Source organism: Mauremys mutica, chromosome 2 (genome assembly GCF_020497125.1).
Source record: "Mauremys mutica isolate MM-2020 ecotype Southern chromosome 2, ASM2049712v1, whole genome shotgun sequence".
In the NCBI taxonomy this organism is placed as follows: Eukaryota; Metazoa; Chordata; order Testudines; family Geoemydidae; genus Mauremys; species Mauremys mutica.
In genome coordinates this window covers 53,459,100-53,483,782 of record NC_059073.1, presented here as the reverse complement: position 1 = coordinate 53,483,782, position 24,683 = coordinate 53,459,100, and the positions used below count along the sequence as shown (strand labels likewise).

The 24,683-nt window shown below is 41.6% G+C and overlaps 1 protein-coding gene across 9 annotated transcripts; it reads right to left on the bottom strand.

The window, feature by feature from the left end:
* Positions 1–5,942: 5,942 nt before the first annotated feature.
* On the bottom strand, positions 5,943–22,936 carry IMPA1 (inositol monophosphatase 1). 9 transcript variants are annotated; one of them, XM_045006506.1, is made up of 10 exons: positions 22,780–22,925; positions 21,815–21,877; positions 20,285–20,369; positions 18,961–19,094; positions 17,989–18,093; positions 17,035–17,080; positions 16,799–16,907; positions 15,920–16,028; positions 9,609–9,760; positions 5,943–8,063 (listed from the first exon to the last, which is right to left on the bottom strand). In XM_045006506.1, exons 3-10 carry the CDS (start codon positions 20,345–20,347, stop codon positions 7,945–7,947), a joined length of 837 nt encoding a protein of 278 aa, XP_044862441.1. In that variant the 5' UTR covers positions 20,348–20,369; positions 21,815–21,877; positions 22,780–22,925; the 3' UTR covers positions 5,943–7,944. The 9 variants fall into 9 exon arrangements, 7 of the variants coding, with proteins under 7 accessions (XP_044862441.1, XP_044862439.1, XP_044862442.1 ...); XM_045006504.1 differs by lacking the exon at positions 21,815–21,877 and having other exon boundaries at positions 5,943–7,453; positions 7,921–8,063; positions 22,780–22,923; XR_006577093.1 differs by lacking the exon at positions 21,815–21,877 and having other exon boundaries at positions 5,943–7,453; positions 7,860–8,063.
* Between the last annotated feature and the right edge of the window lie 1,747 nt (positions 22,937–24,683).

The window sequence follows — 24,683 nt, the reverse complement described above, 5'->3', positions numbered from 1 at the left end:
AGCCGACAAGAAATTCTGAAATACAGTATGTTCTGTTTCAGAACAAAAAGTAGCAATTTTAAAATTCCCAGGGAAGGGAAGTTGCAAGAAAAAATGTTTCCAAAAAAATCAAAATGCTTCGAAAATTTCAAAATGAAATGCCACTTGGGTTCACAAACTTGGGAACCCAAGCTCAGGTGGGCCCCCCAAGGTTTCCTGGCTCTTAGCTTCACAGAAGGGAGCCTGGATGTCTTGGGAGTCATGTCTGAACTTCAGGCCTGGGATCTGGAATACCCAAGCTCCTAGTTCTTCAACAGGGAGCCTAGAAGCCACAGCAGGGAGCCCTATAAGCTTTAGGGTCTCCAACCCCAAAGCAGTGGCATGATGGGCTGCCACAGAGCTGTAGACCCTAGAAACCCCAGGGTCCCTGGTACTGGGACAATCCTTCTGGTGGGTTGCTGAGGAGACTGACAGGCAAGCTGGCAGAAAACCAGGCAGGCAAGTTTCAAACCCTGTCTGTGATTTGTAAGAAGAGTCATCAAAATCAGCACATTTCTGTGAAAGATTTTGCTTTTGACAAATCAGCATTTGCAGATGGAAAACCATCTGATTGTAGAATTTCCTACGAGTTCCACTGGCAATGCCATCTGCTGAACAAGGAAGGGCTGGGTTCAGGTTAGAACTAGGCTGCAGTTTCTGGAGGTGCCAAATGGCATTACACACTTCAGACACTGGCCCACAGAAAGAACACCCTTGTTGTTATAGACGCCACTACTTATTCATTTTCCATGGTGTTTAGCTACTGTGATGAAAGGCACAGCTGGAGGTGGGGGATGCTGGGCAGAGTAGGGGATGAGGGCCTGGCGGAGGGTGGCCGGTCATAGTGGGAGCAAGAGGCCCAGTTGACTATATAGACAAAAATACCGAAGAGTGGAAATTTTATTTTCTTTTGTAACTGTTATTTATTGGACTGAATGCCAATGTTTTTTCAGTTTCAAACAGCTAAATGGCTTTTGATGGGCAATATTTACATTAGTGTTTGTTCTGTCTCCAACAAAAAGGCATATTAAGAGCTAAGTATCTACAGAATGAGGGCTTTTATCCTCTCTCTCTCTGCTACAGTAGTTTGTCATTAACAATCACGTTTATACATGTTTAGCCAACTGAGGTACATGAATAAAGGGCAGTACAATTGGCCACTCTGTGCTAATATATTATTAATGGCCTTAGAGTAAATATTGAAACAGGAACCTCTAACACTATTAGGAACTGCTATCTTCTAAATGTGTTTTCCTATGTGAGAGTTCAGAATGCTGGTTGTAATTACATGTACAGTGAAGCAGAAGTAAAGGGAACTTTTGTAACGTTCACCTTTCGGTACTGGGGCAAACCCAACAAACATTTCTTTGTCCTTTGCCCACAGAGGCTAGTGCAAAGCCCTAGTAATCGGAGTCTGTTATTCATTTATAACAGATTCCCAAGACTGGTAAAGCCTTCTTGATTTATTCACAGTTATAAACTGCTTTTTGGTTTTACTCCACTGAAACTTGTTTACTTTCCCTACCTATGATAGAGCCCTGGCAAACTCTGAGCTTGCACTAACACCTCTGTGATCTCTCCTGATCTATTTAATGATCATTTAATAGGGTGAGATTTGAGAAAGGATGGGGGAACTATTAAGGCTAGATGGTCACACGCTTCTCTGCTTATGTAGGTTGAGCCATACACCCAACTGGTCCCTTTGCACCCAATAGAGCCACCAGCCAGGCCCTCGCCCACTCCTCTGGCTAGGCCCCCATACTCACATTGCTCCCCCAAAGCTGGGATCCTCACTGCCATTCCAGTCAGCCCCCTACTCCCAACTTCGGCCTTGCCCCCTCACACCCGCTCCCAACTCCATCCTGCCCCCTCCAGGCAGGCCTCCATTTGCACTTAAAAAGTTGGATAACACAAAGCACTTGGCCTACATGAACAATGAAAAGTGCAACCCTCTAGGAATCTGCTATCTGTGATATGTATAGGCAGCAGCAGAGGGCATCAGAAAGCTCCATTGGCCTGCAGCACCAAATGGACATTCAGTGGGCCTGAATTTAGCAGAAATCAGGCTTTTTTGGCGTTCACCAAAATCAGTGGGGTTCTGCCCATTGATACCTAGAACATTGCCTGAAATTTTGGAATTGAACAAATGGTGTTTTCATAGATCTATTTATAGATTATAAGGACAGACTGGACCACTGTGATCATCTCATCTGATCTCCTGTATAACCTTGAATTAATTCCTGTTGGAACTACAGCACATCTTTTAGAAAAAAAATCCACTCTTGATTTTAAAATTGCCACTGATGGTATATTATTCCGATGAGAAAGGACCCTTCTTTGTAAAATTTGTGCCTTATTTCCAGTCGGAATTTGTCTAGCTTCAACTCCCAGCCATTGGATCATGCTACACCTTTCTCTGCTAGACTGAAGAGCCCATTATCAAAATTTTGTTCTTCGTGTAGCTACTTAAAGACTACGATCAAGTGTTCCAAGAGTTAATGAAAATCAACATTAAGAGTCTAGTGAGTTCCTTGGCAAGATCTTGTAAAACTCTTGGACATAAGTTATCCAGATATGCTGATTTTAAAACGTCTATCTTTAGTACCTGTTGTTTAAGTATCTAGGTTTAGTACCTAGCTTCTGATTTATATTCATTACCATTAATTTCCCATTTCTTTTGTTATATATTGGTGGGTTTTTTGTTTTTTTAATAACTGTCTTCTAAGCCAGGTTGGTTTTTTTTAACCAACCTGGCTTATTCCTTCTTGATTCTAGCTTTTGGGACACCTAGTAAAACGTTCCTAAACAATTCCCAATTATCATTCACATTTTTCTGTTTAAATTCTCTCTCTCAATGATTTGGCTCATAGTTGTTTTCATCTTTATGAAATTGGCATTCTGAAAGCACCTAATCTCTCTCTCTCCATATATTACCGGTTTGGGACTTTATTCTGTTCCCATGTCCTGATCACTTGTACACAAGCTACTACTAATTTACCACTATGATCAGTTCTTTATTTGTCAAGATGAGGTCTAATATCAAATCCCCCGATGTTGGATGCAACACTTTTTGAGTTAGGACACTGGCATCTATAATATTTACAATTTCCAAGGATGTTTTAGTACTGGCAGCATGAGACCGCCAACATATATCACTCAGATTAAAGTCTCCAATGGTCACTCAGCTTTTTTTCCCCTATGGAACTGGTCATCTTATTTCTTAGTGTGATTTGGTGGTCGGTGGCAAGACAGAAAAGAGTTTCCCTTCTTGTGCATTATCTGTTAGGACATTGACCCATAAGCATTTATTATGAGTTGTCAATGACTCAGAAACAGGTAATTTTAAAAGGTATTTTGTTACATAGATACAGACAAACACAAATGCCATCAAGTTGAATATAGGGCCATGCTTTGCTCAGCCAAAAATACTCAATTGCTGAGTCCAGGGGCCAGATCCTCTGATTCACTATCTACACTTTGCACGGCTAAGAGCAAAGGGGACAGAAATAGCGACTAATTTCCCTATCTTAGGAGCACTCATTGCTGGAGAAAAGCTGATGGGAGCACTTCAGTTGCCTTCTGTGCTAGCTCTTCACTCCCACCTCCAAGTATAGGGGTCTTGTTGGAAGAGTTAGGGGCAGAGGGAGGCTGTGGTGGAACAGAGTTCCACTATGCTGATACTCACTGGGTTGAAGTCATGTAGGTAGCTCTTGAGCAGCTTTAACTCAAGCAAGACTGGGCAGTGCAGGATCAGGGAGCCACAACTAGCCCCCTGTGCCCATTTCTTCACTCAGATAGATACCATGGCAAATTGAACCCAAGGGGTCTTAAGCCCACAATCCCCAGCCCATCTCTCCTCCCTCATAAGCTTTCAAATAGCCACGGAGAAATGTTTACAAGTTGCAGAGGCTTGAACTTCAGAGTGAACTACGGCGTGGGGGAGACTAAAATTGCTCAGAACTAACCCCAAAGACATAGTCCTGGGACAGCCCAGCAAGAAACAGGGTACATGAAGGCACAGACAAGGATAGTAGGAACTAGTGTTAACTCATTACAGCATATTTTTGGCTAAATATTTCTCATCGAGTTTGATGCTCTCTATTGACCTTTGGGCAATTTAACAGGTACATCTCCACATGGGATATAAATTATCAGAACTCAATTAATTGTATCTGCATTGTATCCCTAGATCTATGTCTTGAGGTTATGTACATACAGTACAGATCAAAGGTGTTTCTTATTTTAAGATTGATTACTTGCAAAAACATCACTATCTTTCAATATATCAATACATGTACTTTTTTAAAACAGGAGGGGGATATGTTCATGCTAGTATTGTGAAAAAATTATTTTTCCATATTCCTCAGCAACACACGTGGTCCAAATCCTCACTTCTTTGATTTCTAGGTATTTTGAATAACTATCATGAGAAAGATAAGGTGGGTGAGGTAATATTTTTTATTGAACGGTCTGTTAGTGAAAGAGACAAGCTTTTGAGCTCCACAGAGCTCTCCTTCAGATCCGGGTTCAGAAATGCTCTTATTGCCATCCACTTTAAGGACAACAGAAATAGGAACAACCTATCTTTCAAAAGGTACCCTGCACTATAATGTATTTTCTAGGTCCAGCTGCCATCTAGCGTTCAGGCAGGCACATTGAAACACATACTATTTGTCTATATATTACTTAAATACTGTATACAAAGAGCATGAGCTAGAGTTATATTTTAAAGATTTTCCTTTTTTCTTCAAGTACAAGTCATTTTATGACCCAATCCAGAAAAAATGTTTATCACCTCTGAGGTCACAAAACAACACAGGCTGGTTGAATAGCACCAGCCTACCATCCAAGTGAAAATAGGGAAGTGGATTATTTAACACAAGGAATTTGTACATAGCTCTAGGCTCTCCACCTCCAGCAGGCAGCACTTCAGAAGATTAAGTAACTTCCCCTACATAGTCACATGAGAGAAGAATGGCTCTCATTGAGCCAGACAACCAGGAATATTCAAATAAAAACTACCTCATCCCTTCTCATAAGGATTTGCTCCTACACCTCACTGTTGCTGTTGTACTTTGGTTTTCCCTTCCTCCCACCCAGCTGAGAGAGAGGAAGTCTTGTTCCCCACCCAGGATCACATTTGGCATGGGAAACTCTAGTGTAAGGGATGCTTCACTTGCCTTACTGTTCTCCACAGTGAAATTGTTACCCAATAAAAAAGCATGGGCTGTACAACATCTTTAAGCTTCTTATTTCAGTCAAAATGATTTTGATTGGTATTATGCTTAACTGATCAACTGTGTAGGAACCCACCCATGGTCAGATGTAACTATTTGCATGAAGGAGTAGTCATGCAGTCCTAACTGAAAGTCTGTGGCTGCAACTGGGACATTTGGACAGGGAGTGAGGGAACAGAAGGGTATTCCTTCTAACTAAGAGTGAGGAAATGGAGTCATAAATCTGGTAGTTACTATCTCTTGTAAATATGTGATAGATTGTTAAGTAGGCAGACTCTCTCACACACACACACACACACACACACACACACAGCGGCCATCTGAGTTTTAAAGGTATAATCAGAATACAAATTTCAGAGGGGTAGACGTGTTAGTCTGTATCAGCAAAAACAATGAGGAGTCCTTGTGGCACCTTAGATACTAACAAACTTATTTGGGCACAAGCTTTTGTGGGCTATAACCCACTTCATCAGGTGCCACAAGGACTCCTCATTGTTTTTTTCAGAATACAAAGTTTGCTAGTTTGACTTTTTATTTTTTTAATAATTAAAAAGAGTTTAATATTAATCAAAATTGGCCAGCAACAATTTTGTCTGTAATATGGTCTAAACGCCTTTGGCATTTTGAAAGACAGAATGAAAATATCTAACAAACCAAATATGTACAGAACCTTTTCAGACGATCCACTAATAAAGCAATCTTTTTTCCTTTTATTATTGCAGACATTTCTCACATCAAGTACTAATTTATACATTTCCATTTTACAAAACAAATCAGTTTAACATCAGAACTTCTGCACAGTTCATATTTCACACTCAAACTCCTCACAAAAACCCAGAGAGATAATATATTGGGCAGACCTACCATCACATTCATATCTTAGATTTAAAAACAATGAAGCTGTGGTGAAGTTCAAAAGGTTTTGATTATTTTTTTCCTACAGGGCCCCCAGGAAATGAAACTCTAATGAGTTCCTTCTCCTTAGCCCCTGAATTATCATGCAATTCTTTTTCTCACTAGGGCTAATTGTTTAAAGTTGGCATGGCACTGGCATTTCTAATTAAACATTTCTGTAAAACTAGCAAAACATAACTGGTACAAGTTCCAAGGAAATTTATCAAGATACCTGCTGGTGCTTGTATTTTAAGATACAAAACACCTTTTTCCACACTAAGAAATAAAAAAGAACCACATATTTTCAAAAGTGATCATAACTTGGGGTGTCTCAATTAGACATCCAAAATTAGAGGACACTTCTGAAATTTTTGGCCCTAGTTATTAATCGGTCCCCAAACTGACTAAATTTTACTCTAAAATGTACAGTAACTGTTCAATGTACCCACTGGTATCAACATAATTCTAAAAATAACACAGACTGCAAAGAACAACTAACCCTAAGGCTTTGAAAAATTAGCATTAAGATTTAAAATAAGGTAATTTCTTTAATTGTAAATTTTAGGGCTCGACCTATGCCCTCATATGTGCTTATACAGTATGTAGCACAACAGAACCCTGATCCTGACTGGTCATTACTGTCATAACTATCAAATAATAATTAAGATGAAAATCTGGACTACTGGCTTAATTTTAATTAAAATGGGTGGGGAGGCTTGGTTTTTTGGGAGGTAGGTTAATGAGAGTTAATAAGTTATGAGAATCTTTTGGATTTCAAATTGTATTTAGACATTGAGGTAGATTCTCCCCTGGAAATGTATGAGTAAATCCCCTAAACAGTTAATGGGAGCTACACACACATCAAATAGAGAATATGCAAGAGGCAGCATCAACTGAAACCAATGGACCCATTCAGCTTATGGTCTTGCTTTTAACTATTTAGCATAAAACCCACTTCATTTCTCAGACTTTTGCCTGAAGGCATGACAGGAGGTGCATACAGAGCTTTCTTCTTCCACATTACATCTTATTTTTTAGGAACAGAGGTCAATTATGTCTATAGAAGCAATGGGCACATAAGTCTAAAAAATAAATGTGACTTCTTTTCTGTAGATATTTCTCTAAACATTCCCTGCGATAGCAACTGAAATCATTGTTGAATCACTCTTCCACAGTGATAATATACAAGTGACCTGAAGTGTGCCAAAAACTAAATGCCACTGTCTCTAAAGTGAGGTCTGGGATCATGTGATCTACTTCTACATTTCCTTCACCAGTGAGAACTTTTGGACCGACTGATAGCACTGTAAAAATTTAGAGGCTTCATATGAAAATCTCATAAGCAACAATCAACCTTGATCATATTGGGGGAAACCACGAGAAAATTGGAACCAGGAGCAATCAACTTTCTCTTTGTAACATATGACTTAGAGCATTAGTTGCTCTCTTCCAGTGCGCTATATAAATTTTAAATATTACTTTTATGGGATTGTGTCCTTTTTTCCTTGAATTCATTTAAGCAGCTATATTACTATATAGGAAATATAAAACTGATGTTTTATTTACACAAACCGCAAACTTTGTTAGAACAAGTTCTATAACAGTTTCAAATGGGTCTGATTTCAAAACCCTATTTAGAAATTAATTTGTAATAAGTTATATTCAGTAGAAGTATATTACTACTCATTTAAGTGCAACATGTGACCTTATGTGGGAAGTGATTTTCTAAATTCCCAGAGTATGTGACAACTGTTGACAAACTTAGTATTACCACACTTAAGTGTAGTTGCGGTATTCAGTTTGTGGCATCGTCTCTTTGTAGGGGGATTATCTGAAGCTCTTTGGCTATTCTCTCTCCTATGGCTCGACTACTTGCAGCAATTATTCTTCGTGACATCAAATCAAATGGTCCTCCTAGAAACAAAGTCAACAACATAATTGGCTCGTAGTCTTAGAAGAATTTTAATCTTGAAAAAAATAAGCCATAAGATCAACTATCAAAATGCAATACTTAGTCTAGCAGAAAATGTGTTAACAAATCCAAATATTAAAAAAATTAATATATTACAGTGTGTAAAATCAAATTCTCAACACTAACAATGTAAAACACAATCCAGTGGCTCATTCATGTATATAGCAACCAAATTCTCCATGCTACCCAACCTTGGGAAATGCTGCCAAAGGGGATGGGGTCCTAACTCTACTTGGCTTATACTGAGCACCCCCTAACAATACTAGAAATGTGTTATATTAATGGTTGCATAAGGGAAGCAGCAGACATTTAACATGTTTCACTTAGAAATCACATACATGTGATTTTTAGTTTGGAGGAACAGTAAAGGATTTGGTGAGAAATGAATCAGGGAAAAGACAGAACAACAAAGCTGTGTGCTGAAGGAGATTAGGAAGGCATCCTCCACACAACCCACAGAGTGGCTAAAGAGATGTTTCACTGGGGCGACTTCAGCCCTGTGGCTGGTGTAAATCCTGCATGCCCCCAATTTGACCCTATCATTGAGGTAAAACTAGAAATTGACCCTTGCACTTCACAGGAATGGCCATCAGAAATAGGGACCACCATGACCATGGAGATGGGTGGGAGCGCTATCATCCCTTAGTGTGGGTCTAGACATTCTTCACTTTCTTTGAAGCCTCTTTTGCCATCACTTACCCAAACATGGAAGGGTTTTACTGTCTTTGTGGTTGAATGTATAGCACCATTTCACTTTTTAATTCTGCCAAAGTTATTATATTGGCACAGAAAAATTGTAAGTACACCTCTACCCCGATATAACGCGACCTGATATAACACAAATTCGGATATAATGCAGTAAAGCAGCGCTGGGGGGTGGGGGGGAGAGGCGAGAGAGAGAGAGAGACGGCGTGGCTGTGCACTCCGGCAGACCAAAGCAATTCAATATAACACGCTTTCACCTATAACGCAGTAAGATTTTTTGGCTCCCGAGGACAGCATTATATCGGGGTAGAGGTGTATTTAGCCAATATAATTAGTTCAGATCAAGTTCTGCCCCTGGATAAGCATGCACAAGTCTCATTGAGTTCAGCTGGTACCTAACATTAATACCTGGGAGAAGAATTCAGACTTATTATTTACTTTCATATCCTAACAGGAAATCATTCTACTGCAAGAGACTCAATGCTAGTAAGCAAGAACTTCTGCTAAGTGAACTAAAGGATAAAACAAGTTACAACTATCCCTGTGCATTAATTTGATGGAAACACTGTTTAATAGAGTTAAGAACCACCCAGATGATAGAATGGCTGAAAATCTTACTGATATGGGTCCTCATTATGGTTTGCCAGGTGGTTGATAAAAAAAGAGCACGAGAATACCCATACACTCCAATGTTCTCCATACCTCAGTTTCAAAAGTGTCCACCTTACCAAAAAAAACAACAACCCCCCCCCACCAATTTCCTGAAGGTTCCCTTCATTTACCTGATACATCCAGCAGCACTCCACCTGCTTCAGTAATGATAATTCCAGCTCCTGCCATATCCCAGCAATGAATGCCCATCTCATAATATGCATCAGCTCCACCAGTTGCCACAAGGCACATGTTTACAGCTGCTGTACCAACAGCTCTAATCCTAAAACAGATACAGAGATTCATTAACTGAGAGTAGTTTACAGGAACATCAAAATATTAAAACTAACCAGACAGTGTATACCAGCCAGCGTGAATAAAGCAAAGAAGGAAACTAAGGCTATTGTGAAAGCATAGTACTTGTGAGAAATAATCCAGTATATATTCATTCCTGTTTTCTCCTGCTTATTTTTTATCTTAATTGCAAACAAGTGTGCATGCATTCATTCTCAGATTTCAGTTAACTAGTGTTAAAAAGAAGGAGTAATTAAGTAATTTAAAGGAAATCGCTTTCAAGGTGAAAGCATGTGGTGGGTTTAAATAACCCAAGATAAACATTATTAAAAATATCCACTTTTGAAATAATGGATAGTCCACTTTGCTTTGTGAGTGCTAATTAGTGTGCAATTTAAATTGTTCTCTGATTGGAAACGTTACTTAGCTTTCACAATTGAGTCAATAAGAAGCTTTCTTGACTTTTGCAAATATGTAAACGTAATTCTCACAAAAACACAACTATGCAATGTAAATCAGCTATAAAGAGGACATTTTCAATATTCTTTTCTGTTTCATATTCACAGTACTCTTATCAGCATTATTGCCCCTGAACAAGTTGTACAATTACCTTTTAGTGAACTTGTCAGATATCACATATTTTCATATATCAGACAGTTATCAATAAAATATAGATTGAATTGTTATATAAAGCTCAAGTCACGGCAAGAGCTTAATCCTTTGTGACCCTTGATTTACAAACAGCATATAGCTGGCACCTTAGAACTTCAAAGTGAAGATTCAAAATTGAACAGATTTAAATTTTTATTAGAGAATATTTAAAATAAACGATACAAAGTGTTTGAAGCGTCAGTTATTGTGTCATTGGGGGTAACATACAGGTTGTGGGGGGATGTTTAGCGTTTTGGTGTTGGGCAGCATATGATCTTAGCCCTGAGCAAAGGTAGTTTAACTCTTGTCGAAGAAAACTCAGTTCTCGCTTATGTTTAGGTGCAGCAAAAACAAATACTTTATTATAATACTCTAGTGAACACAAGAGGGAGAGAGTGTCAGGAACTGGGTTGCCCCTTGTCCTGAACAGATCTCTCTCAATTAGTAAACAATCATAACAATCTTTATACCTTTCTAGCAGACCATGGTTAGCATACTTGCAGACAGTAAAAGTAAACATTTGCATTTGTTTATACATAAGCCTATTCATTATCTTATTTGTCTGCAATACCAGAACAGAAAACAAGACTGCAATTCACAAGGTCGTAACGACTTTTCACACAATTCACTCTGCACCAGATACAGGGTAACAGCTTAACCTCTGCTAATTAGCTAACATACATTAAGATCCCTTCAAACCTTTATTAATTAATTCTTGGCCTCCACACTCTTCATTTCACAGAAGCAGCAAAGAATCCTGTGGCACCTTATAGACTAACAGACGTTTTGCAGCATGAGCTTTCGTGGGTGAATACCCACTTCTTCGGATGCAAGTGGTGGAAATTTCCAGGGGCAGGTATATATAAGCAAGCAAGAAGCAAGCTAGAGATAACGAGGTTAGATCAATCAGGGAGGATGAGGCCCTGTTCTAGCAGTTGAGGTGTGAAAACCAAGGGAGGAGAAACTGGTTCTGTAATTGGCAAGCCATTCACAGTCTTTGTTTAATCCTGAGCTGATGGTGTCAAATTTGCAGATGAACTAGAGCTCAGCAGTTTCTCTTTGAAGTCTGGTCCTAAAGTTTTTTTGCTGCAGGATGGCCACCTTAAGATCTGCTACTGTGTGGCCAGGGAGGTTGAAGTGTTCTCCTACAGGTTTTTGTATATTGCCATTCCTAATGTCTGATGTGTGTCCATTTATCTTTTTCCTTAGAGACTGTCCAGTTTGGCCGATGTACATAGCAGAGGGGCATTGCTGGCATATATTACATTGGTGGACGTGCAGGTGAATGAACCGGTGATGGTGTGGCTGATCTGGTTAGGTCCTGTGATGGTGTTGCTGGTGTAGATATGTGGGCAGAGTTGGCATCGAGGTTTGTTGCATGGATTGGTTCCTGAGCTAGAGTTACTATGGTGCGGTGTGCAGTTGCTGGTGAGAATATGCTTCAGGTTGGCAGGTTGTCTGTGGGCGAGGACTGGCCTGCCACCCAAGGCCTGTGAAAGTGTGGGATCATTGTCCAGGATGGGTTGTAGATCCCTGATGATGCGTTGGAGGGGTTTTAGCTGGGGACTGTATGTGATAGCCAGTGGAGTCCTGTTGGTTTCTTTCTTGGGTTTGGGTCTTAAACAAAGACTGTGAATGGCTTGCCAATTACAGAACCAGTTTCTCCTCCCTTGGTTTTCACACCTCAACTGCTAGAACAGGGCCTCATCCTCCCTGATTGATCTAACCTCGTTATCTCTAGCTTGCTTCTTGCTTGCTTATATATACCTGCCCCTGGAAATTTCCACCACTTGCATCCGAAGAAGTGGGTATTCACCCACGAAAGCTCATGCTGCAAAACGTCTGTTAGTCTATAAGGTGCCACAGGATTCTTTGCTGCTTCTACAGAACCAGACTAACATGGCTACCCCTCTGATACTCTTCATTTCACAGAAAAGCTAAAATCTGTATTCAAGTGCAGACAGGTGATACCTTGTTTCATGATATCAAAAATCTTTGTGGAAGTATGAATGGCATATGTGCTCAAGGAATCAGAAAGGAGCCTAAGAATCCTGGAAGAAAGGATAGTTCCTGGTCGGTACTCTGGGCCCAATCCTGCAATCCTTACTCAGGTAAATATTCCCACTAAACTCAGTAAGAGTACTTGTGTGAATAAAAGTTGCATGACCAGAACTGTAACTAGGCATTTTAGCGCCCTGGGTGAGCAAGCATATTTGCACCCCTATCGTTTTTCATCATCATTTTTCTGCCTCCACTATTTTGTGCCCTGCGCGGCTGCCCTGCTGGCCCCACCCGGGTTACGGCCCTGTGCATGACTGGACCCTTTAAGCAAGATATATATATAAAGTAAGGCTGGTCAAAAAGTATCCATTGAAACTGTAAAAAGAACAGGAGTACTTGTGGCACCTTAGAGACTAACAAATTTATTTCAGTATAGCTTTTGTGGGCTGAGTTGTAGCCCATGAAAACTTATGCTGAAATAAATTAGTTAGTTTCTAAGATGCCACAAGTACTCCTGTTCTTTTTGCGGATACAGACTAATACGGCTGCTACTCTGAAACCTGTCACTGAAGTTGTGTTTATGATAAAAAAAAATTAGCTGTGGAAAACTGGCTTGTGGAATTTTTGTGGAAATTTTTTTTGGCCAAAAACCAAAAAGAAAACCCCACAGTCCATGGCTGAATTTTTTTTGTCCGCAGGGGGAAAAAAAAAAAATCTGAAAAGCTCTACATAGAAGTTAGTTTTTTACCTCCTGATTTTTCTCTAGTTACATCAGAGAAGGGGAACCTAGATAACCTGATAGATCATCTTTGTATCTAGTTTCTATGATTTCACATGACTTTTTCAAATGTTTTCTACCTTCTGGTACAGAGACATGATTTCAGAAAAAAATAGAAGACTTAGTTTTTAGAATCCCGTATAAAATGATACTTTTTAGATCAGAGAAACTAACGTTTAGTAAAAGCAGCAAAGAGTCCTGTGGCACCTTATAGACTAACAGACGTTTTGCAGCATGAGCTTTCGTGGGTGAATACCCACTTCTTCGGATGCATCCGTCTGTTAGTCTATAAGGTGCCACAGGACTCTTTGCTGCTTTTACAGAACCAGACTAACACGGCTACCCCTCTGATACTTAACGTTTAATGTAAAGCATATACCAAAGTCTTTAAATCCGCAATGCTGTTTTGATTGGCATGGTTTTGTACTATATATCCTACTTTCTAAATAATAATCAATTAAGAAGGTTTTCCAAGGTAAATTCCTATTCATGTTTTTTTCATTCAAGGCCTTGGGTTTAAACAAAGCCATGAGGATCTGTAAGAATAGCTGAGATTACAAAATTTAGTACCTCTCTCCATGGGCATAATTTGGGGAGGCGTGGGGAGGGTTGCTCCCCCAAAACTGCAAGATCAGGCAGGTGCATAATTTGCCCTCCTCCACACAGGGCCACTGTTTCCACCGTTTAGAGGGATGGGGGGGGCTCCTGCTCACCCCTGAGTTTTGTGCCAGAGGTCTGCTCGTGGTGCACACCCCAGCCACAGGAAGAGCTCTTCGCTGCAGCACCGTGCAGTCAGGTCCTTTCCTCCAGGAGCCGGGGATTCACCCCTGTCAGTTTCCTCCTCTGCTGCACTAGCTCACGCATCCCATCCCCCTCCACCAATCAGCAGCTGAGACTATATGGAATGACAATCCTCTGAACCAACAGTAGCGGGGCAGTGAGCAGGCCTCTGAGGGTGGGGCAGGCAAGGAGGGGGAGCACAGGGTCCCTACTGGTGTGTGTGGGGGAGCATAGTATACCCCATGGTGGAGATGGGTCGGGGAGAGCACAGGGTCCCCCATGGTGGCAGTGGGAAGGAAACAAAGCACAGCGCCCCCAGTGGTGGGGGTGTTGGAGCCTGGGGGGAGCGAGGGAAGGAGAGTCAATCTTCGGGGGAAGGGAGAGGAGAGGGCATAGGGCTGTGTCTTGAGGGAGGAGCAGCTGAGAGGGAACAGTCCCTAGTGCAAGGATTCTGAGGGAGGGGGAGCTGCAGAAGGCTGGGGGGCTAGGAGCAGCTAAGGGTCTTGGAGTCAGTTAGCCCTCAGAGAAGCAGGGAGTAACCTCTCCTCTCCATGGGAAGAGGCCAGGAACAGACCCTACTGGTCCAGTGCTGTCATGTCCACTAGTGGTTGCAGCTTCAAGGACATGTATGTGTCCATGCTGTGCTGCAAATTCTGCCAGTAGGTGCTGAGCTCGTGGGGGATGAAAGCTGTGCTTCTAGCCAATCCAGAGATCGACATGTACTCCACCGACATCCAACCCACCACGTAAATCCCCTTCAGCTACCACCAGTGGGTATGTTACAGTAGCGCCCAAAGACCTTAAATCAGTAGGAGTCCCCGATTGTGCTAGGCATCATACAAAACATTAAGACCCCCCAGTTCCTGCTCCACAGATATCAATCTAATTCTTTAAATTCCATATGGTAGGCAGGCAAGTATTATTATTCCCATTTTACAGCAATGGGAACTGAGGCACAGTGTCCAAACACAGAATGGTACTTCAAAAAAAAAAAAAAAAGGGTATATATACATATACACACACATACACAAACTCTAAATAATAAACAAGACCTTTTTTTCCTCAACTTTAAAATATGGAATTTTCTCAGTGTTTGGTTTTAAACATATTCTCCTGTGAGAACTGCAACTCAATCACTGCAGTGTTGTGTTTAAGAGCCTCTGGAAAGTAAGCTGACTTTGAAGTGAAGTGAAAATGACTTGAAAGTGTCAGTTTCACTCCTGTTTAAACTCAGTTTCTAGTCTATTATTATTTGTATTAGGGTAACACATCTAGAGCCCCAGGTAGGTGCAGTATAAAATCATAGGGCCTTGCCCTCGTAGGGTGTTTCCAAAAGTTAAATTATCTATTCCAAGCTTGGTGAACTGCAAAAAAGCAAGTAGCTTAAATGATAGAAAATAATCTAGATTTTTCTACAATTGTTTCAATTGCTGTATTCAAGAGTAGTAACAAAGTAAGAATATACATGAAATTTTTTAAACCTAATCAGTGTCCCTTTATTTAATTTTCTTTCTTTATACAGGAATTAGATATAGTGGTCCTGTCAGCTAATTTCTAAGTTATTATCTGCAAAAAGCTAGAGTTTTCAGGTGCTTAAGTAGCCCCTGTAATCACCTAATCTGAAATGGGTCACTGTCCACGCACAATCCCACTGGCCTGACTGGAGCTGCCTCCCCACTCCAAATATAGATGTCAAACTATGTCCATGCCTCTCTCTCATCAGGATAAATAACAATGTTGCGTAAATCTTGTCTCTTACGTACAGTTTCTTGGTAAAAGCCACAAGACAGCTTGATTTAAATTGTATCATCCCTTTTTTTAAAAAAAAAAAAATTACAGCAAAGAAAGCTGAGTTTGACTGCCATTTTCCTTCCTAAAAATCATGTTTGGTGCAAGCTTCAAGCAGAGGATGAAAAACAAATTAAAAAAATACCTTACCCATGAACAGGAATACTGAGAAGCCTTTCCATGTTAGAAAGAACTATCTTTAAAGTCTCTGGTTCACGGTTAGATCCCATTTCTGTTACTAAAAGTGATTTTGTAATATCTGGGAAGGGAAAAAGTGACAATTTTTTTCCCCAATAGTTTGACTTACATAAGGACAATATTTAAGCATTTAAGTATATCATGCACTTTCACTGATTGGTCATTGTAATAAACATTCATCTCACATGTTCACTTTATATTCAGTATAGCATAGAAGTAACTACTTTTGGCTAGACACTAACAGGAAGAAAAACTTAGCCAAAAAAAAGGCAGCACTATCCAGTCTCACTTTATGCATGCGTTCACTGGGGTTACTTATGTCGCAAATTGCGATTCTTGGTAAGAATCAGAACATTTTTCAAATCGTTGGTCTTGATGAAGCCAAGTATTTAAACATGGACTTAACTTCATGTAAATTGAGAAACAGGTGAACAGTGGTACAACTAAAGTTAGGCCTACACTTAAATGTTTTGCAGGTTCAGGGCGGAAATAAGACTAATTTTTTGGTAGATTTGTCACTGTTTCTAAACAGACCAGTTTAACAAATATAGGCGATAAAACTCCCAAATTTCTAAATTTCATTTTTATTTTATAACATTCACAAGCATGTTATGTGCTTCAAAGAAAACAAAATATGGGATCCTTCCTCAAAGGGCTTACACTCTATGGGCAAATAAGTGTACATTTGTGCAGGGATGTGAGTGAAGAATAGCTATGAGAAAAGGAGACATTATACATCAATGGTTTCTAATAATTATATTCTGGAAAAAATAAATGTAAGAATTTCCATCCTCATCCCCTTTCCAAAATAAGCTACTCAGTTCAACTCACCTTCTTGTCCTGATACTTGAAGCTTCTGACCGTTGCAAAATGCACCTTTTCCTTTCCTGCCAGTGTACATTTTGTCTTCCACACAACTGTATACAACTCCAAATTCAATCTGCAAGGAAGAAAGGTTTCTTTTCCATTAGTGTGGAAATGCCAGTTTTACATAGAGAGTGGTGGTTAATATGTTATGAATTTGATTTTATTTCTCTGTTGGATGTTAAGTAATAAAATAAATATACCTTTTTGTTGACAACAAAGCCAATCGAAACTGCCACAAATGGAAACCTTCAAAACAAAACAAAATATTTTACTAATTTATAATTGAGATATTATGTTTCTTTTGTTACTATACATTTTTTAAAGTCCTAGTTGTACTCCATCCATGTAATAATAGAGGAAATATGGAGGGTGTAAGCTATCCAGGGTGGTCGTCTGAATTTTTCAGCTACTACCCTTCGCCACCAAACAGGCTCAGCAATGCCAACTGTAATTACATAGGGCAGGGGTCGGCAACCTTTCAAAAGTGGTGTGCCGAGTCTCCATTTATTCACTCTAATTTAAGGTTTCACGTACCAGTAATACATTTTAATGTTTTTAGAAAGTCTCTTTCTATTAGTCTATAATATATAACTAAACTATTGTTTTATGTAAAGTAAATAAGGTTTTAAAATGTTTAAGAAGCTTCATTTAAAATTAAATTAAAATGCAGAGCCCCCCCGGACTGGTAGCCAGGACCCGGGCAGCGTGAGTGCCACTGAAAATCAGCTCACGTGCCAAAGGTTTCCTACCCCTGACATAGGGTTTATTTGTTAATACTACATCTTTTGCTTTCAAACTTTCAGGTTGATATTTGCAGCAAAATGGCTGTTTTCTTCTAACTCTCTACTAATTATACTACATAATGCTAGTCTCTCAAGGCATGCCAACTGTTGGTTACAGCTGGAAAGCATTCTATTTGGGAGCATTATAGTACTTGCAGAAGTACTGCTACTCTGGTAATACTTGCCTGGCTGTTTCTAATCAAATATAAGCAAGAAATTCAAGATCTATATAAAGAGATGCAATGAACACAATTGCAAATACTATTAAACATGGTTACTTAAATGGTTCCAGAGAAAACAGCAAAAAAAAAAATTCTAGTCTAAATGTCGCCCAATTTAAGTAGTAATCATGGACAAAATAAACAGATATACCTGTGTACAAAGTTAGTAGTTCCATCAATAGGGTCAATAATCCACGTGGGATTATCTGTCAAGGTACTGCCTTCTCCAGCTGCAACAGATTCTTCTCCAATGAAACTAGAGTAGCCAAAATATATTTAAAACATGAATAGTTAAAGAGGTTAGAATTTAACTTTGCAGTGGGTGATGTTTATCGTTCTTAAAAGAAAACCAGATGTAACCTGAAAATTAAACTGCAATTATTGTGAAATTTATCTGAAAACAGCTAAATTGCAATTGGTATCTTAGCAAACTGGAGGGCTACCTGTTGAGGAATGATATTTGTGGTACTAGAGATAAGGAGGCACACTGGTAGAGATAGTAAAAATGTTTCTATCCTTTAATATTAGTTTACAAAATTTAGCATTATTTTAGACATAACATTGAAGTTTCTCTTCTTATTAGAGCAGTCTGGTTTACCATTTTTCCATATGTCCAGTGTCATGAGGTCATAGTACCACATAAGGATGTAAGAAACTAAAGGACAACAGGGAATTTTGGCAAAATTGTTTTATGTAAATTGTACTAAACATAAACAATAAGTCAATTGGGAGGCTGCCTTGGGGAGGATCGTCAATTAAGCAAAATATATGAAATTCCCATTCATTTCTGAAGAACTGGGATATAATTAAAAACTCTGAAGAGAATATGTGCAACTCTTGGTCATGTATGACCAGAAGGCCTTTTCCTGCGACAAAGTATACTATGACTAAACACTGTCAGGTAGAAGTAGAAAATCAGAAATACTTTGCAGGACCTTATAGTAAGTGCCACTTAAATATTTAACACCTGAAGTTATGGAGTTCTTCCTTAACTTCCCGGCAATCTCATATTAAATTTCCTTGAGAGAAAAAAAAAAAAAAAAAAGACTCCATACTTTATCCCTTCACCCACCATTTCCTCTTCTCCCATGAGTAGCAATTAAAATATCAATAGAAGTTTTACCTGTGAGAAGGATATTTTTCTTTTATAGAAGAAATAATCATTTTTTCCACTTTTTGATCAGTGACTGTCACTAGATCTGCTGGTGAGCTTTTAACCATAATGGATATTTCCTCTTTCAATGCTTCCCGGACTACCTGTAAGGAATATCATTTTGTTTATAAGAAACTTCAGGAAAATACTAATTATTCTGGCATCCAGGAAAGTCCAACACATCATTATTCTTTTCTGACTGTAATAATCTGATCCTAATTTACATGTATGCTTAACTTTATGTACTGCAAGTAATCTCATTTAAAGATGGAACATCAGTTTCTTAGGAGCTGTTTTAAAATTTCTTACTCTTACAATATTTTAGCATTAACAATGCTACAAAGTTGTAACGAAACACTAAACGCTGCACCTAGGTAAGTTATTTCCAGGCCAGGCCATGCACATGTGACTGAATCTGCCTCCCAGCCAAGAAAATCCTATTGAGGACTTCTAATGAAATGAGATGAACCTTTGTTTGAGGGAATATTTACTGAGGTAGTTGAAGGACTTCAATATTCTGTGATTCTGAAGACTGTGTGGCTGGCATATGCCCTCGCCTGCATGCACTGTAAGAGGCTATTGTATAGAAGCAGAGGCAGGAAATGGAGACCTGGCCATCCACCCTACCCCATGGCTCCTCAGAGATCTGCTAGCTCTTTTTCTTGCTCTCCTGCCATGTTAGACCACAGTCAGAGGGGCAAACCACCTATAGTGAGAGAGCAGGAGCTGTTTCCTGGCAAGGGAGAGAGCCTCAATGAAAGGGGGAGGAGGGAAGAAGAAGGCAAGTTGTCTGCCCAAGGGCTAGAGAGGCACCATAGTGGAAGCAGGCTTCCTGTGAGGAGAGACACAGGACTGTTGAAAAACCACTCAGAGAAAATGCTGCCAGTAGCCATGCATACTGAAGTACAGTACAAAACTGTTCAGACAAAAAGACAGTGGTATGAGGGACAAATGAAATGTTGCCTGCTACAGCAGCAAGGGAACTTAAAGGGAAACTTTTTAAACCAAATTTAAGGTACCAAAGGTGTTTGTGCAACAAGGAGAAAGGATAAACCACAAATCATTGCTCAGTATCAGCCTGAGGAGTTGCATAGATTTTTCAGTTGAGAACAGGATATCTTCCTATTTCAAACTTCATGCCATTTTGCTTTAGAAGATTATGCTAATGTTTTTGGGTTTTTTGGACAAAATATAGTGGTGGAATATGTGGGCAAACCCAAAAGTAAAATTCCCCTATGAGACATACATGAGTTTCTCTAGAAACAGACAGTAATTTATAAGTAAATTTACATACCTCTCCAGCCTTTCTTGCTAAAGTAACTGCATAATCCATGCATTGTTGCCAAGGATCAGCCATCTTATCCTAGGTACAGTACCTACTGGGTAGATTTGTTAACACAAATACTTAATAGAGTAAAAGCTGTGTCATCTGGCACTTCATTAACCAGAAAGTTCTAGAAATAGGCATTTCTGATATTTCCCAATACAAATCTTCAATGGGGTTGCCAGAGGTCTGGTTGTCCCTGCTGCTCCTAGGCAGAGGAACGGCCGCGGGGGCTCCATGTGCTGCCCCCACCCCATGCACTGGCTTCGCAGCTCCCACTGGCCAGGAACCATGGCCAGTGGGAGCTGTGAGGGTGGCACCTGTGGGTAGAGGCAGCACATGGAGCCACCTGGCCACGCCTCTGCATAGGGACATGTCGCCACTTGTGGGGGAACACCTGAGGTGAGCACCACCTGGATCTGGCACCCCTAAACGCCTCCCGCACTCCAACCCCCACCCCTGAGCACTCTCCCACACCCAAACTCCCTCCTTCCATTGGTAAGTATAATTCTTAGTTAACTGGAATTTTTGACTAACCAGCACCCGCCATTCCCCCAACGTGTCAGATAAAGCTTTTACTATATATAGAAAGTTTTACAAGTCCTCAAAAATTGTTGACCAACAGCTCACTACTTTCCCTGTTTCTGACTTCAACATCCCCTCTCTGCTGGAATTTATGCTCATACAAAAATGCTAGACAATGAAAGCTTGCCTGTTCTCCACAGTACAGGGGTTAATTCATGAAAACACTAAAGCTTTGCGTTGTTCATGTATTGTTGGGTAATTTAAAGTTCATATCATTATTATTTTAAAATACTTTTAAAAACAAGCGGGCAAGATTAAATCCAAGATGTTATTAAGCACAGACCCTGAAACTGGAAAGACGTACATGCGTGCTTAACTTTACATACGGTGGGCAGTCAGTGACTTTGATGGGAGTACTCACCAGGTATAAACTTAAGCACTAATATATGGCTTTGCAGGATCAGGGCCATAGTGGTGTTATGTAGACCATGTTTTTAGACAATGTCTAATGCTCAGTTCAAATTGTTAGAATTTTCACCATAATTTGCTTTGGATGAAAAACTGCCTATTTTTAAAGCAACCTTGGGTTAAATTCCTTCAGACATTTTAAAACCAGAGTGCAAAATAAGCAACTGGCCTATTTTGGAGATACATTTCACTCTCAGACACCTCAAAAATTCCACATAGAAAAATTTACAGAATATTGCAGTTACTTTAGTACACAGATGCTTTTACATCCTCAAGATAGTCTGCACCAGTATGAAAACACATGATCAATATTATAATTTAGGTAAGTTTGCACAAGCAGTGTACTATACAATGTACTATACAATATTTTTAGATAAGATTAATTTTAATGACATAAAATTAGTGTATGACCCCCTATATTATGTGAACTGTAGGAACCTCTGGCATTTCCAGGGATTATTTATTTATTTATTTAAAACAGAAAGTAGAGTCCTAGTACTCCAAAACCTATTCTGGAGAACAGTGCTTTAAACTTGAGGGATCCACCACTGCACTCCATCAATACTGCTCCTGAAAATGAGAAAGGGATTGCTAAAAAGCAATGCAATACAAAGTATTCTTTCCATGGCAGAATTAAGAGCATGCTGTCAATATCGTTAAATATCACAGCACTTATAATAAAGATAGTTGTAGAAATGTAACACTAATCATGTTAGGCTACTGGATTTAGTAGGAACGGCATTAGGCAGAATAAAGTTATATAGCCAGTAAAGATCTATGACGATAATGCGTGAAGTTGCCATATTTCAGGTTCCCCAAAAGAGAACAGGGGCGGGAGCGGGGCGGGCAGGGTGCAGCTGGAGGGGGTCTTTGGGGAGACACTAGAGGGGAGCGTGTTACTGGGAGTGACTCGGGGCTTGTCTGCAAATGGAAATTGACCAAAATAGCTGTTCTGGAATAACGAGCCCGGCACGAGTCCCGGCGTGGGCACTTGTTGTGCAACGGGAGCGCCCCCTTCTGATTTACTTCAATCCACTCCGGAGCCACCCCGGATCCCGGGGCCGCACTCCCGAGGGCAGCAGTCACAGCGGGGGGCAGCCCGAAGGGTTTCAAACCCCGAGTGCCGGCTGGGGCTGGCTACGGAACAACCCCGGCGCGCCGCAGCCGCAGCCCCCGCCCGGAGCGGACTCCCACACACCGCCGGCCCGGCCCGGCGCTATCCCGCTCGGTAACCGCCCCGCTAGTTTAACCCCAACCGGGCCGCGCCTGCGCTCAGGCCCAGCACCCCCACCCGCCTGCCCGCGCGACCAGCCTCCGCCGCGGGGCGCAGCTCGGTGGCTACCGGGGACCCGCGGCGGCGCGGCTGGGCCGGGTCCTCCGCCGGCTGACACCGACCCGGCCGCGGCAGTCGGATGCCGGGTCGCCCCAGGCGGGGAGCCGCCCCCCCCTTACCTCACCTCACCTCACCTCACCTCACCCAGCCCGCGCCGGGGTCCTTGTCAGTGCTGGCGGTGAGTCAGTGACCCTCGCCGAACCATCCCGAGCTAGTGCGCATGCGCGAGCGGAAGGAAGCCCTTCGGCGGCACCTGCGGTGTTAACCCTTCCCTCTCCTCCCCGCTGTCTGACCGGCTGCCCCTCTGCGAGGCTACAGCACCCAGCCCATACGCGTCCCTCCCTCACCCACTTCTCCCCGCAGCCTCTGGGGTGCTCTCGGTGACGGAGGGCGAGGAGGGGTTAGTCCAGGTCTCCCTGTAAGTTACTGGCGGGACAGTGCGGGGACGCTGCGGAGGCATTTATCCAGCGCGCTCTGTCGCTGTTTCCTGTGGCCGGCGGCGCCTCACTGCTGCGCTCCGTCTCCGCGCGTCTCCCTCTTCCCGGTCGTTGCGCTGGTTTCCATTCCTGATTCCTGCTTCTGGGGTGCAGGGGTGGATCAAGCCTTTGTGGAGCCCCGGGCCAGGCCCAGAGCAAGTGGGGGCCCTGCGCTCCTGCCAGGGAAGTGGGGTGAGGCATGGGGGGTTACTCTGCTCTGCCCACCCAGCACTCCTGCCAGGGAGTCGGGCCAGCCCCCATGCCCCAACCCCGCTCCCCAGCAGGCGTCTGGGCGGGGGGAGTGCGTTGAGGCACAAGGGCACCTCTATTGGCCGGGGCCCCTGGGCACAGGCCCCATTGGCAAATCCGCCACTGCTGTGGTGCATTCCCATGGTCTACCTACCTCATTGCCATCCCAGTTCAGGGATGCTGCTGCTGTATTCCCTTTCCATGGTCCAGTAATGGCACCCACTGTAAGCTCCCCAGCCAGCACCTCTTTTGGGTGCAGACCCATGTCTCTTTCTCCCTCCTGATCAGGGTATTTCCATGCTGCACAGTTCCCTGCCGACAAGGTGAATTCCCCAGCAAATCAGACTGCCTCAGCAGGCCTGCTTTGCCTTCTGAGAGATAACAAACAATGTAATCGCCTACACTTAATTTACCACACAGTTGTTTCTATGCAAACACATTTATTGTTAAGGTAAAAGCATCAGAGAGAAAACACATTAAAAACAATAAAAGAACCTACATGCATGCCAATAAGCTAGATCACTCCCAACTTCAACAAGTGCTCTAGCAGGTGAACAGTCCTTCAACCCCCACACTGGCAGTTTTGTTTGGTCACAGGTTCATAACAGTGTTACCTCAGAACAATCATGCCCATGAATCTGAGAGTCCCTTCCTTATACCCTTTGGGTATTTGATCTGGCCTCACAACAGGTTATCAGAAGACAAAAGGTCCCCTCCTGAAGAGGTAGCATCAAAAGATTAGGTTCAGAGGTGAAAAATTTACATTCCCTCCCTCCAGATATTTCCTAAGAAACTCACTTAACTTTAAAAGTTGACAGTTTCAAACAGCTGAAGCTCACAACACTTCCTAGGGTTTACATTAGTCAGGTCTCCTCCCTGTAGACATTACATATAGTCCCACAACAAACATTTGCCTTTTGAATACAATGAACTTCTAAGAGTATGTCTACACTGGCAGAGTTACAGCACCGGCAGTTACAGCACTGCTCAGAGATTGCTGAAGGGAAACCACTGTTGTGTGTTCACACTGTCAGCTGCCTGCGCAATAGCCTGTTCACACTTGCGGCACTTGCAGCAGTGCACTCTGGGCAGCTGTCCCACAGAGCATCTCTTCCTCTTCTGCCGCTAAGAGTTGGGGGAAGGTGGATGGGATTGCGGGGCATCCTGGTTACTGTCCCAATGCCCCATGATGCATTGTTTCGCATCCCAGCAATCCCTGTGCTTCCGTCTGCATTTGGCACTATATTTCAATGGTTTGTGTACTGCATGCTCTGCCTCTTCAGTCTGCAGGAATGGATCCCGCACTGTTGACCAATAT

What these genes read in the sequence shown, in the direction of transcription:
- IMPA1 (XM_045006506.1), bottom strand. Translation starts at nt 20,347, where the DNA reads ATGGCTGATCCTTGGCAACAATGCATGGATTATGCAGTTACTTTAGCA. An exon ending in TAGCAAGAAAGGCTGGAGAG is followed by an intron (nt 19,095 to 20,284) that starts GTATGTAAATTT and finishes TATTCCTTACAG; the next exon opens with GTAGTCCGGGAAGCATTGAA. An exon ending in GCTTTGTTGTCAACAAAAAG is followed by an intron (nt 16,908 to 17,034) that starts GTATATTTATTT and finishes TCTTCCTTGCAG; the next exon opens with ATTGAATTTGGAGTTGTATA.